General features: G+C 44.5%; 1 protein-coding gene across 5 annotated transcripts in view; it reads left to right on the top strand.

The window, feature by feature from the left end:
• Positions 1-14,390, top strand: part of DEUP1 (deuterosome assembly protein 1) — a 688,113-nt gene that overhangs the window by 400,458 nt on the left and 273,265 nt on the right. For all 5 annotated transcript variants that reach the window (XM_069639298.1, XM_069639300.1, XM_069639299.1 and 2 more), the window contains one exon: positions 10,371-10,516. In XM_069639298.1, the coding sequence (XP_069495399.1) occupies positions 10,371-10,516 (146 nt within the window). The remainder of the gene's footprint in view (positions 1-10,370; positions 10,517-14,390) is intronic.

The following is a 14,390-nucleotide window of genomic DNA, read 5'->3' as shown; positions in this document are numbered from 1 at the left end:
ACTTACCCGCTGTGCCACCAGAGCCCATATGGCCTTCTTGTTTGCAAGTGCCGTCCTGGTCATTTGCGTGCAGAAGACGACGGCAGCATTCTCCTGGAGGGTCTCTGTTAGCACGGTGAGTTCCTCACGGGAGAAGTGGACCTGCCGCTTGCGGTCGCACGCTTTCTTCGCTACTTTTCCCATTTTTCTTGGTTTCGCTAGGGTGGTTGACGGGTTGGGGTGTGTTTCAGGGTAGTGATTTTAGTGGTTGTGTGGTTTTAGTGTATTTATAGGTGTACGCCGGGATGTTTCCCGTTCCGGCCCCATGTTTTAACTTCCGTTTCCGTATATTTCCGGCCACCGTACTTTCCTGTAGGCGCACACTGCGGTGACCGCTAAGTGGGGTGGCGGTATTGCACCTAGGGCGCCGTACGGCGGCGGTGTGGGCCGTTTTGGGGTCATTTCCGCCATCGCGGACTTTGCACTTCCGCCATGCCGTGGTGCTCGTGCCCGATGGGTCGGAATGGGCCGCACTTTGCTCCTTCGTGCAATGGCGGAAACGCTATTTACGCTGTGGCGCTCCGGTTAGTCGCTTTCCGCCAGGGTCGTAATGAGGGCCATTGTCTGGTCTACAGCTGACTTATGTTTATAGCTGAACCCCAAATACCGCAATGGGGAGAGGGGATGTGGATAAAATAACAAACAACAGATTTCCTGTCTTCTTGGGTGAATGGGTATCTGCAGAAATGAGAAGAAAACAATGCACCATAACACAACCCCAGATTGATACTTCTAACTCCCTTTTCTGTTACCTATACTCCTCTGCTTTGAGCTGACAGGACAATTCAACTCTTAATTATGCTTTTGCACAGTCTGTGTTACCAATTTCGTAGTTTACTCTCCTTTCTTTTTATTCTTCCTGATCCTTTGCCGAAAAACATAGTTCATCAGGATTCGACCCTATGATTTGTTGGTTGAGGAGAAATCCTTTAAAAAACATTTAACTTGAGAGCCCTACCCAGTAAATAACTCTCCCTAATAAAAACAAACTAAAACCAGTAAGTTCCCAAACTCATGTAAGGGATAAAGAGTTTTTGCTTGAAACGGAAAGAAAGTTTATTTTACAGCATTCAGGGAAGAATCAATCCGTTGAGTTCTTCAGAAACACTACAGCGTGCTTTTCCACCAACTACTGGCCTTGACTCTCGTCACCGTCTGCTGTAAAGCTGAAGTGCCGCTCAGAGCTTAAAGCAGTTTTAACTAGAGCTGCCGCTGTGCGGACGAATCAAAATCCCTGGAACGGACTAGTTCATAAACTCTGTTACATACACTCTTCTTGCCAAGAAATCAGACACTGAATCAACAAGCTTTAGAGTAGCTGCACCATCAGCCTGCTTCCGACTGAGGTAAAATAAGTACATGTGCTGACACTTATTACTTAAAGTACATTTTACAGTTCATAAGAACCGGAGCGCAGTGCCCCACCATCACTCTTCATAGGTCCCACATCATCTCGCCGAGCCTGCTTATCTCCTGATCCTAACAGCGCTTCACACCAAACTTGTAAAAAGGGATTAATGCCCATTTAATTGGGAGAATACAAAAACAGGACCTGACTGGTTGAGTACAATGATGAAAGGCAGTTTAGAATGTTCACTGGTCTTCCTTTATACTTCTCTAACCAATCATCTGCGAGAAGCCCCTTAACCAAGCGTGGCTTTGGAAATCCTACAATTCCTGAAATGCACTGGTTAAGGCCTAAATCATGTCCTCTTCACCTTCCAGAGTTAGTTCCAACACACACACACACATTACTATTTGCCCAATACCATCTAATAAAGCCTGAAACGGAACCCCTCCACCCCCAACCTTGTGAGCTCCTTGTGAGATATCCCTACCCAGCCACAGGACCTGACAATTATCATAGCTATTCCGGCCACTCACTAATCCAGTCTGATTCTTGTGAACCCATTTAGGCAAAATCCTGTTAAGTCTCCTATCGTCCACATGTACCAGGAGGGCTCACTAGGCCTCCTAGCAATTTTCTCACATTCTGAACTTGGAAGCCATTGAGCTGGTTCCAGTAACGTTTAGAGGCTATGGGTTTTCTCCCACACTCATGCAAGAAAAGAAAACTGTAGGTTGATTTCCTAACCAATATAACTACTCTCTAAGCAGAAATAAAAACAGAAGTCAACCTCACTCAGAAAATATACTCCATTTAAGAGGGAGGTGTGTTGTAGATAGTTGGGAAACATATTTCCATATGAATCCTTTTCATATTAGCAACTAACATTAGCAATAGAAGGTCATCATTTTTGGAATGTTCAATACACAAGAACTTTAGCCTGGAACCACAAGTGTTTTCTCATAAGGACCAAGGCCTTCTTTCTTTCATAACAACTGTTAGGCAGAAACCTGTGCAGTTCCCTCTGGGACCACTGCAAAAGATTTAAGACTACAGGTGTTTGGCAGTAAACCCACTTGGTAGCAGTCTGTACCACACAGATTCACTTGGTAGCTGTGGCTGAGCAGTCAGACTTCCCTAAAGAAGAGTTAGGCAGTATACAGAGTATTCACAATAGGTCAAGAGAACACAATAGAACAAGTAAACACTGACCAGGGCTTGGTTTAAAAGAGATATAATTATTTATTTAAAACCACATCTAGAAAAACACACAGGCACTAATAGTAAGCAATTCAAAAACACAGTCACTAAAAGATATACACTCCCTTAAAAGAATATTAGACAAGTCTTAAGTAAAGCCCCACTTATTTTCAGACAGCGGTGAGCGCTTAACGTAGATGGCACTCTAATAATTCGTTTTTAAAAAGGGAGAGAAAAGCAGAGAATAAATTGAAACAGATCCCAACACTTTTTCACGAACACAAGAGAGGAAGGCAAAGTAACACAGTGAATTCAGAGTCAGTAGGCCGGATCCGCTTTAAGAGAATCAAAACAAAATGTGTCCAAGGTCACACGGTTGCAGTGCACAAAAGTCTTGTAACGGTTCAAAAAGGAGTTGGACCAAAGAAAGGGACCAGTTAGAGGGTCAAGGCGGCCAGCCCAGTCCAGAATGTTAATTGGTTATTATTACCTTGTAGCAATCTTTAGAAAGGGAGGCCTGGCGGACACGGTACCTTAAAGTGGTGAGAACACTCCAGCGGGGGCAGTTGTTCCTGGCAGTGGATGCAAGTCAGTGCTTCGTCCCGGGGAAGAGAGGATCTCGTCGGGGAGGAAGACAGGAGTCCGTTGCACTGCCAGGGAAGAAACCAGCCGCGGAGTTTCTCAGGTACAAGGAGTGGTCCGTTGATTCGCGGTTCAGTGGTAAGTGGCTATCCGGCCGCCGGGGTGCTTGGCACAGGCAGTTCGACCACAAACCGGTCTGGGGTGCGAAGAAAAGAAGGTAAACTGGTTGTGCCCACCAGTCAGGGGAAGAAGCCTCTCCAGCCGGGAGATCTTCTCTGTCGTCGCGAAGTGGTGAGTCGGTTCTGCAGGGCTCCACCGGTGGTGTCGTCGTGGTAGGTCGGCTCAGCTTCTCCCTCGTCGGATTCTCCGGTCCTGTGTGCGACTTCTGAAGTTCCAGTCCCCAAAGCCCTCCTTTTATGCAGCACACCCCCATTCACTCAGCCTAGCTGTCAATCAAACATGCTAAGTGGTGAGCCGGCCGGCTCACCACTTGGGCCAATCACACAAGAGTGCAACTTGAGTTACCAAGGTAACTCAGTCCAGGGTGCCTAAACCCCCTCCCACACCCCCTGTGGTACCCAGACAGAGTGGCACCACTTTTGGAGGCTTCTGTGGAGAAGCCCGCCAAAAAGTGGAACAAAGGGCTCGACTTGGGTTGGAGCCGCAGAAGAGAACACAAACGCAATTTTAGAATCGAGTCCTGGCAAAAAATACCACCGGCGAATTAATAATAAATAAATAAACCGGCGGTATGTTCGAGGCTATGAGAATTAAATAATTAAAGTTGGTATCCTCGAACAATGGGAAAATCCCATTGGGATATATTCGCGGTTGAATATAAAAAGTAGTATCCACTGCCACCAGCCAAAACTCGATCAGGGGGGACGGAGACATGCCCCCTCGACTAACAGACCCCGGGGCAATCGAATTGCCCCGACCAGTACGTCCACAATATGATGGTTTGTACCGGTTTTTGTTAATAATTTGGACTAGTAAAGCCAATGGTGACTTTACATGCCCTGGGAGACAGTAGTCAGTCCCAGGGTATGGAGTCTATGGTAGGGTGTCACTATGACACCCCTGTGTTACTGCACGGGGGGTGCTGTGTAACACACATAGTAAAAACACATGAGACCCTATGGAGTAAAGGACCCCATAGCCCAGAAAACACATTAACAGTCAAAGGAACACCATAAATGATGTCCAAGAGTGGGAGAAAAAGAGTCTCACTCTTGGCAGGAGAAAAAAACAAACTCCAGAAATCCAGCAAAGATGCTGGGGGACCCACTAGGTTAGGAAATTCAGCCTAAAGAGAGAATTTTCCCTAACACTCGCCCTCCCCCCCCCAGACTAAGGGACAAGAGGATTTAATCCATTCCTGGATGAATCTCATACCTCTAGTCGATGACATACATCCTAGAGAGACCATCAGCATTTTGGTGGTGACACCCTGACCTATGTTCTATGGTCAAATCAAAGGTTTTCCTTTGTAAGCTATATGACCTACAAACCCTTTGAGGAACATCAGTCTTTTTAAAGTTATAGGGGATCTGGTTGACCAGTCCCTCAGAAGTTGTTACAACTTCTGAACCTGCGTTAGGCTTTCTCAAGGGGTCCTTATAAAGGATTCCCTTTGATCTAGAGGGGCCTCCAGAGGTCCTCACCACCTCTCTGTTGGGAGAAGGTTGGGTTTTAGGCCTCTTGGTTGGAGGGGATGCAGATAGGCAAGGTACAGGCTTCTCCTTCCTCTTAGATCTACCTTTACCTACTTTAGGAGTTTCCCCCTTAAGACTAGGAATTGGGTTGGAGTCTTCTGTGGAAGCTCCAACAGTCTGAAGGTTTTTGGCCTTAGACTTTTCTTTAATGGTTTTCCACCAGCACTGAGAATTACCAGTTCTCTTAGGCCTAGTTAGGGTTCCAGTAGGTCTAGCCACCTCTTCCTCAGAAGCAGGGGGAGTCACAGACTCTATAACTGGGGAAACAATGATGGAGCTTGGTTGGGGCTCCCATTTCCCTAACATTTTAGCCTGAAATGTGCCTGGGTCAGAGGTCAACTTACCAACACCAGGGCTTGTAGTGGGGTTCTCAGTAGAGGTTCCCACAGGCTTAGAGTGGTTCCTTAAGGTGGCCTCTCTAGCCAATTTGGTTTGGTTCTGGGTCTCCATACTGGGAGGCCTGGGGGTACTGGATACTACTCCTAGAGTTCTTAGATCATTCCCCAACAGGACTCTCCCAGGCACCTCAGTCTTAACACTGACAGGAATCAACACTGTCATGTCATTACACTGAAGAGGGCTGATAGAATTGGAACCATTTGGACAGGGCCTCCAGACATCTTAGTGGGACCTTTGGGTGCCTTAGCAACATCCTCAGGCCTGAAAAAGCTTTCATCCACTACTGTTCTACTGGCCCCAGAGTCTCGCCTGGCAGGAGTATCCTGGCCATTGACAAGAACACTGTCCATATAATAAACTTTAGAGTTTTCTGGTATGGAGTTCTACACACTCCTATTCTGATCACTAACCAGACCCATGGACTCTACTGTTACACTTGCTTGAAGACCCAAAGGTTCTTCAGCAACGACTTCAAAGTGAGCACTAGCCATTTGGACTTCCTCCTTAGGAGTGAAGGCAAAGGAGACTGTGCTGATCCCTGTAAGTTTACCCTTACATCTGGGATCTCCTTTGATGTGGTCAGTTGCCCCACAGAGATAGCATGTTCCAAATGCTCTCTGGAAGGGTGGCTTGGCCTGACCACCTTCTGGTTTGTGACCAGAAGGTACACTAACCTGTTGTGGTTTACCCTGGGGTTTACCCTGGTTATTTTGTGGTTTGGGGCCCTCTTTGGTTTGGGAGATATTAGAAATCTCTTGGTTCCCCTTTATTGGCTGCTTTCCTCATCCTTTTTCTGAGTGACCCCTGAATCCTTGTGAGTGGCCCTGTTGGCAACCCACAAGTCAGCAGCCTTAGCTAGCTTCCTGGAATCTAATTCCGTTGAATCAGCCAACTGCTATCTGAGCTCAGGAGAGCAGGAATCATAAATTGACTCCAACATTACAAGATTTCTCATTCCCTCATAAGTGTTCACCTTGTAACCCTTAATCCATCCCTCTAAGTTTTTCAAACACTCACTCACCCAGGTAGCCCAAGGGGTACCATCATTCTTTTTGAGGGTCCTAAACCTCTTAAGGTACTGGGAAGGGGTCTTCCCAAATCTAGCTATCAAAGCTAGTTTCACACATTCATAATCCTTCTTATCCACCTCCCCCAACTCCATTACCACATCAGTTGCAACAGGGGGAAGCCTAGAGAACAACCAGGGAAGTAACCCATTCCCTGTGATGTCCTGAAGCCCATGATTATACTCAAACATTTTTAACCAATCCAACACATCCAACTTAGGTTCATACATACCCACTAATTCCTTAGGCATCCGGGGTCTTTTGGGACTGGAACTCCTAGAAGAACCAAAGGAGAGAGAAGCATTTTCCAAAGACAACTTTTTCATTTCTAGTTCATGATTAAGCTCTATTTCTCTGAGTCTTAACTCAGCTTGCTTCTGCTCAGCCTGGGCATTCATTCTTCTGAACTCTAGCTCTTGGTTTCTTTCAGATTGAGCAATAAAACTATTGTACTCAAATTCAAGCTTCATTTTTTCAAGTTCAAAATAAGCAGGGTTACATGTAGGACCTGGTATAGGCCCAGTAGGTACAGTAGGTAAGGCAGACAGAGGCTCAGAGTGGCTAACTTCATTAGGTTCATTTTCCTCTTCTGACTCATTATCAAGACTTTGATTCAGATCAATACCATCACTGTTTTCTACATTTGCTGGGGGGGTAGATTCCTCTGTACCACCCAGACTTTGGTTTTCTAACAATCTTTCTATGAGTTCCATTTTCTTGCCCTTCTCAGAGAGATTCTTATGTCTACACAATACTTTTAAGCAATCAGCAGTTTTGGCAGACAATGATTCTAGGGTATAACTCTCCATAGCAGACATAGTTAGAAAATCAGCTTCTTAGTGCTAAACTCTGTGGTTAGTTGTCCTAAAGTGTTCAACAAGCACTCTAAAGTGTATATTCAATACAAATCCCACCGCTGTACACCAGTGTTAGGCAGAAACCTGTGCAGTTCCCTCTGGGACCACTGCAAAAGATTTAAGACTACAGGTGTTTGGCAGTAAACCCACTTGGTAGCAGTCTGTACCACACAGATTCACCTGGTAGCTGTGGCTGAGCAGTTAGACTTCCCTCAAGAAGAGTTAGGCAGTATACAGAGTATTCACAATAGCTCAAGAGAACACAATAGAACAAGTAAACACTGACCAGGGCTTGGTGTAAAAGAGATATAATTATTTATTTAAAACCACATCTAGAAAAACACACAGGCACTAATAGTAAGCAATTCAAAAACACGGTCACTAAAAGATATACACTCCCTTAAAAGAATATTAGACAAGTCTTAAGTAAAGCCCCACTTATTTTCAGACAGCGGTGAGCGCTTAACGTAGATGGCACTCTAATAATTCGTTTTTAAAAAGGGAGAGAAAAACAGAATAAATTGAAACAGATCCCAACACTTGTTCACAAACACAAAAAGAGAGGAAGGCAAAGTAACACCGTGAATTCAGAGTCAGTAGGCCGGATCCACTTTAAGAGGATCAAAACGAAATGTGTCCAAGGTCACACGGTTGCAGTGCACAAAAGTCTTGTAACGGTTCAAAAAGGAGTTGGACCAAAGAAAGGGACCAGTTAGAGGGTCAAGCCTGCCAGCCCAGTCTAGGAGGTTAAGGGGTTATTATTACCTTGTAGCAATCTTTAGAAAGGGAGGCCTGGTGGACACGGTACCTTAAAGTGGTGAGAACACTCTAGCGGGGGCAGTTGTTCCTGGCAGCGGATGCAAGTCGGTGCTTCATCCGTGGGAAGAGAGGATCTCGTCGGGGAGGAAGACAGGAGTCCGTTGCACTGCCAGGGAAGAAACCAGCCGCGGAGTTTCTCAGGTACAAGGAGCGGTCCGTTGATTCGCGGTTCAGTGGTAAGTGGCTATCCGGCCGCCGGGGTGCTTGGCACGGGCAGTTCAACCACAAACCGGTCTGGGGTGCAAAGAAAAGAAGGTAAACTGGTTGTGCCCACCAGTCAGGGGAAGAAGCCTCTCCAGCCGGGAGATCTTCTCTGTCGTCGGGAGGTGGTGAGTCGGTTCTGCAGGGCTCCACCGGTGGTGTTGTCATGGTAGGTCGGCTCAGCTTCTCCCTCGTCGGATTCTCAGGTCCTGTGGCGACTTCTGAAGTTCCAGTCCCCAAAGCCCTGCTTTTATGCAGCACATCCCCATTCACTCAGCCTAGCTGTCAATCAAACATGCTAATTGGTGAGCTGGCTGTCTCACCACTTGGGCCAATCACACAAGAGTGCGACTTGAGTTACCAAGGTAACTCAGTCCAGGGTGTCTAAACCCCCTCCCACACCCCCTGTGGTACCCAGACAGAGTGGCACCACTTTTGGAGACTTCTGTGGAGAAGCCCGCCAAAAAGTGGAACAAAGGGCTCGACTTGGGTTGGAGCCGCAGAAGAGAACACAAACGCCATTTTAGAATCGAGTCCTGGCAAAAAATACCAACCGGCGAATTAATATTAAATAAATAAACCGGCGGTATGTTCGAGGCTATGAGAATTAAATAATTAAAGTTGGTAGCCTCGAACAATGGGAAAATCCCATTGGGATATATTCGCGGTTGAATATAAAAAGTAGTATCCACAGCCACCAGCCAAAACACGATCAGGGGGGACGGAGACGTGCCCCCTCGACTAACAGACCCCGGGGCAATCGAATTGCCCTGACCAGTACGTCCACAATATGATGGTTTGTACCGGTTTCTGTTAATAATTTGGGACTAGTAAAGCCAATGGTGACTTTACATGCCCTGGGAGACAGTAGTCAGTCCCAGGGTATGGAGTCTATGGTGGGGTGTCACTATGACACCCCTGTGTTACTGCACGGAGGGTGCTTTGTAACACACATAGTAAAAACACATGAGACCCTATGGAGTAAAGGACCCCATAGCCCAGAAAACACATTAACAGTCAAAGGAACACCATAAATGATGTCCAAGAGTGGGAGAAAAAGTGTCTCACTCTTGGCAGGAGAAAAAAACAAACTCCGGAAATCCAGCAAAGCTGCTGGGGGACTCACTAGATTAGGAAATTCAGCCTAAAGAGAGAATTCTCCCTAACAACGACCGGCTTGTCACTGCAGTGCTGGCCTTAGATGTCATGCTGTTTGTCAGAAAAGTTGATAATTATTTACCTTGGCTCATCAGGCTAGGTGCTCACAACACTTAACTAGCGATATTTTAATTTGTAGACGTTTGGCTTCTCTTAGTTTTGTTTATGTGCAATCCTCACAGATTATTTGACTCTGGTCCCCAGTGCTAATTTCAGTAACTTCATATGGTCCTATTAGACCCCAATGAGCTGGTATTTGTTTTTCCCCTTTGCTTGATTTGTGTTGGTGACTATTTCATGTTTTCAAGATTGTTGGCAAAGACAATTGTTATGTCTTCATAGCCATGATGACTACATTTTTGAGTTTCATCTTTGAGGTCCTGGATGTTTGTGCACCATCTTTCTGGAATTGTTTGCCAAAATACATAACTAGGTGAGTGCTTTGTTGAGCTGTTGTTATATAGCGGAGCATTTGGTAAGGGATGCACTTTGAGCTTTGCGTCCCTAATACAGACCTGGAGGTCTGGTTCTTCCCAGTCACCATCCCACTTGACTCTTTGGTGTTATATCTACAGCTTCCCATTTTATTCGGTATTTTATTGTTTTGACGTGCTGCAAGACCACCCTGGTTGTTAGAAAAGCTTGAAAAAATCATCCTTAACTGATTGGTGTTACCGTACATGTGACAATGTGTGTAGGAAGCTTGAACCCATGTTTTAATTTTGGATATCTTTTGTTCTATAGTTCCAAGTGTAGAGCCTTAACTTAAGTATAGTAACTTATTCACTTCTTCATAATGTGTGCTGTAATACATTAACCTGGTGCAAAATGGCCTGACACATAGACTAATGTACTGTAACAGGAAATTCATGGTATATCATTTGACATTCTTTGCTTAATTTTGTGCATGTCAATATTTCTGTTACATGGACATAACTTGAAACATTACACTGTTATTTAATTTTACAAAATTGTGTCTGAATAGAAACTGGAGGCAGAGCTTTCGAAGTCGAGAATCGCACTGCAGTCGCGTGATGACGTTTTGGAAATTGTCGAAATGGAACAAGTAAAGCTGAAACAGGAAGTAGCAAAATACAGAGAACTGATAACCATTCACGAAAATGCAAAAAGGTACTCATTTGTATATGTTTCTGAAAGTCACATGTAGCAACAGCACAGATATTCTGACTTTAATATTGGCATGTTGGTTTGGGAAAATGTGCATTTGAAATGTTGTGTTGCCAATCCACAGGGGAGTATACTTTGAAAGTAAAGGCCATGGCAAAAAGGAAGTAAAATGATTTCTTGGACAACATTTGGTGGTCTCCATTAATGTGCAAATATGTAGTAGAAGTGATGTATTCATTTATTTATTTCTAAATGTTATGTTATGTTATTTTATCTTATACCGCGCCAAAGCCCGTAGGCATCCAGGCGCCGAGAGAATGAACATGCAGGCTACCTATAAGGAGAGAGAAGTACAAATGGAGAGATATAAATCGTATAAGGGTTTTATAACTCTTACAATAAAAACAGTAAAATAAATAGAATTACAAAGGGGTGGTGCTCAACACAAAAACCTAACTCATCATTAAAACTCCCACAATAATGCATATAATTCGCTAGTGCAAACATTCTCATTTTATCAACACATGCGCTCATCTATGAGTCACAGATAAAGACAAATCCAGATGGCTTTATGAACTATTCATCCTCTCGGGTCCTACTTGCTAGTAACAGCGTCTCCAATTACCAGCCTCCTATTATAGTTACACCCCACCCTTAAATAAGGTTTCTTAGAGATAGCAGAAAGTTTGCTATTCCATAGCACGCACTGGAACTCACGCCCGCCGCAAAAACCTTGTTGGTAAATTTGTCGACCAAATGCTTGACTTAACTAATTTTGGGTTTAAATAAGATTAGCATTCCTTTACCAACAACTGACAAAAACAAATAGATGGCCCAGAGTGATGCCAGGGGTTACGATTAATTGTAAACCTTCCAGCTGTCACCTATTTTGTTTTGCTATTTGTACACATCTAAGGATTCACTATCACAGCAGCACATTTCCCACCAAGCCTTTAATAAAACCATTGAGGAAAACCACAACAAAGGATTCCAGTGATCTGGCATTTAACATTTGATTTAGATTATTATTACCACTAAAATGGGAAAAGTTCACACAGAAAGTGCCCAACCTCAATCAATATTCTTCTTGGCTCTCCTATCCGTCCTAGGCCTTATTTTCATCTTAAGTCTCCTCCAACCATAAGGTTTGCCGTTGGTATTTGCAAAATAATGCTAGTTTAAGAAGTATTGTTTAACCCGTTTCAATTTAAAGTAATAACGATCAGTGGAAATGCTCGTAAACGTTGCCACGTATTTTTAGGATGATTATAATGTATTGTTATGAGCACTGATATTTGTGTTGGACTAGATTAACTCTTAGAGGTAATTGGCATGATGCTTCTGAATATACCTCTCCTATGTCCATCCTCGTGCCACAGTCTGTGGACAACTCTACAGGAGCCTATATTTGGCTAGCTTCTTAAATTTGCTTTGAGAATGCATAAACGGTGAGCTTGGGAAGGAGAAGGCCTTGGAGCATCTGTGGACCAGAAGGTTGGGCTTATTATAGTTATAATTGTTCTTTTATAACGGGCTTAATACCTGAGATGGTTTCTAAGCGCGAGACTGGGATTCGAACCTTGCTTCCAAGACAAAGGCGTTGCCCCTGAGCTAGCCTCCTGTTTATTTGAAGCAGTTGTTAATGATTGTATGTTGCTAAGCAAAGGGTCCAAAAGCTTATTTTTAAAAAAGGATCCGGGGATTAAGTAGACTATTTTGAGGTAGTGGTTGCTACAGTGGCAAAGTGGCATCTTTTACAGATAGGTAGTGGTGGAGGAGGGTGTTGGGGTACTGTAAACGTGATTGGGTTGCAGCCATAACAGGAACATGGGGATGGGAGCTATTTGAACTACTTTCCGTCTGGTAGGGAACAAGAAGGTGAAGAGTGGGAAGTGTGGTTCAAACAGTGTGGTTGAAAGAGTTGGTGGTAGAGTGCACGCAATGATGGGTTTTTCAGGTTAGTAGGGGAAGTGACCAGCTTGTGGCGGATTATGCAGCTTGTATTCGAACAAGAGACTTCTGATCACCCACATAACTGCAGTGATGTAAATGAAGGACATGCCTAGGTTCAGTTCAAATAACATGCCACACGAGGAGAGCATATTGCTCTGGGACACAGCCTGAGTGTGCAGACTTTGCCCAGCTGCAGAGAGGGAGAGGAGCATGAAAGGCCTTTGAGGCCTTGATCAACTGTAGGTCCCTCCTAGGCTCCACTCCTTTCACCTTTGCAACTGTTCCCAAAGTGAATGGGTGTGATTGAAGTACAGACTCTGGCCATTGTATAGCCTCACTAAAGAACCAGAACTATTGTATCTGAATGAAAAAGAGAAACATCATAAAAGAGCCCAGCAGTCTTAAAGGTAGTGACATGGTGCCAAAAGGAGGTACATTGACATTCATTGGTTGGTCATTGTGTCTCCTTCCAAAAGATTTGATTTGGCAATTTACATGAGCAGAAGGAGGAAGCTAACTATTTCACTTGTCAACAGCCGCAAATTCCTTCTGCCTTCTGAGTCAGTTCTTGTGTGGCTGTGCCATCTCTGCCTCAAGCCCACTCCCCATCCTCAACCATTGGCGGCCTGGGTTGGTGGGTGTATGGATACAAATGACAGGGCTGTTTCATCCGTGGTTCACCATTCTCCCTGTTTGAATAAGGTGCATTATGGGACATAGTATCATGTGGGATGTGACTGAGTGAGGCAAAGCGAATTCTCCATTTAGTAGGCATTTATGTCAGGATCTACGTTTATGGCCAGCAAAGGGTCTGAGTTTGACAATTCTACGCACTGGAATAGTCCACTGCCAGACAAGAGTCTCTATGGCCTTGGAAATGTTTCATATGCTAAGGGTGGGCTGTAATGCAGCTCAATGTCACCTTTGCTTGGTGTCTGTGACATTATGGGACATCATGGTGGTATATATGGAGCTGGTTGCGCCCTATGAACTCCTTCCTTATCCACTTAGCTAATATACTACTGCGTCATGCCCAATTCCCATCTATCCTAGTGCTTTAATCCCTGCAAGGATTGCAGTAGGCACATGTACGTGTCTGACCCACATAAGGTGTGCCTCAAGAATCATGCCGCAAAGCTTTTCACCAAATTTCACAAGGGTAGGAAGCAGACCCCTTCAAAGTCCTGGGGTTCTAAAAAGACATGCACCACAAAAGAAGAACCAGATAATTCTCATTCGAAAGAAAAAAGACAGTAAGAGATTTTGCTCCCCCAGCAACTCATCTAAGCTGCACTGAGACACGTATCCTTATCCAGATTGGGAACCGAAGAGGGCACGTTCTGGGAAAGCAATACAAAGGGATGAAGCACTATGGAATGATATAAGGACCATGATATACGCTTCAGCTATGCCAGCATCAATCATGGAATATGCAGTGTAATGAATATAACAAAATAAAGTTCCTTATAGAGCATGGGCCACACACAAAACACGTCATGGACATTTGCAATCCCCCTTGACAAACTACGACAGTTAATGGTTAATCGTGCAAAGTTGAGCTCCATCATCCATGCCATATACACCTGCGGTTCCTCCAGTAGTTGTAGCCATACAAATATCTAAACAGCTCGGCAAGCTGAAACACAAGGGTTCAAGACAACAAAGTCTTCACACCCCTGGCAAGAAGCTTTCCTAGCAATATGGTGTCTGTAAAATGATACCCCAGGGAGCGGCTTGTATGCTGAAGATGACAATTATATTGCTCTAGAACAAGGCATCTACTTCCTTAGAGATGCCATTGTGGGCACAATTGACATAAAGAACCATTCTATTATAATAATAAGAAAGGACCAGCAGGTTGCTGCAAGTATTCAGAATTGCAGCAGCCTTGCTAGTCACCCTTCAATAGGTATTCCAAACTGGA

The sequence above is a fragment of the Ambystoma mexicanum genome, chromosome 7q, assembly GCF_040938575.1.
Source record: "Ambystoma mexicanum isolate Mex_15411 chromosome 7q, UKY_AmexF1_1, whole genome shotgun sequence".
In the NCBI taxonomy this organism is placed as follows: domain Eukaryota; kingdom Metazoa; phylum Chordata; class Amphibia; order Caudata; family Ambystomatidae; genus Ambystoma; species Ambystoma mexicanum.
Note: the sequence above shows the minus strand (reverse complement) of the source record. Positions and strands in the feature narration are given on the sequence as shown.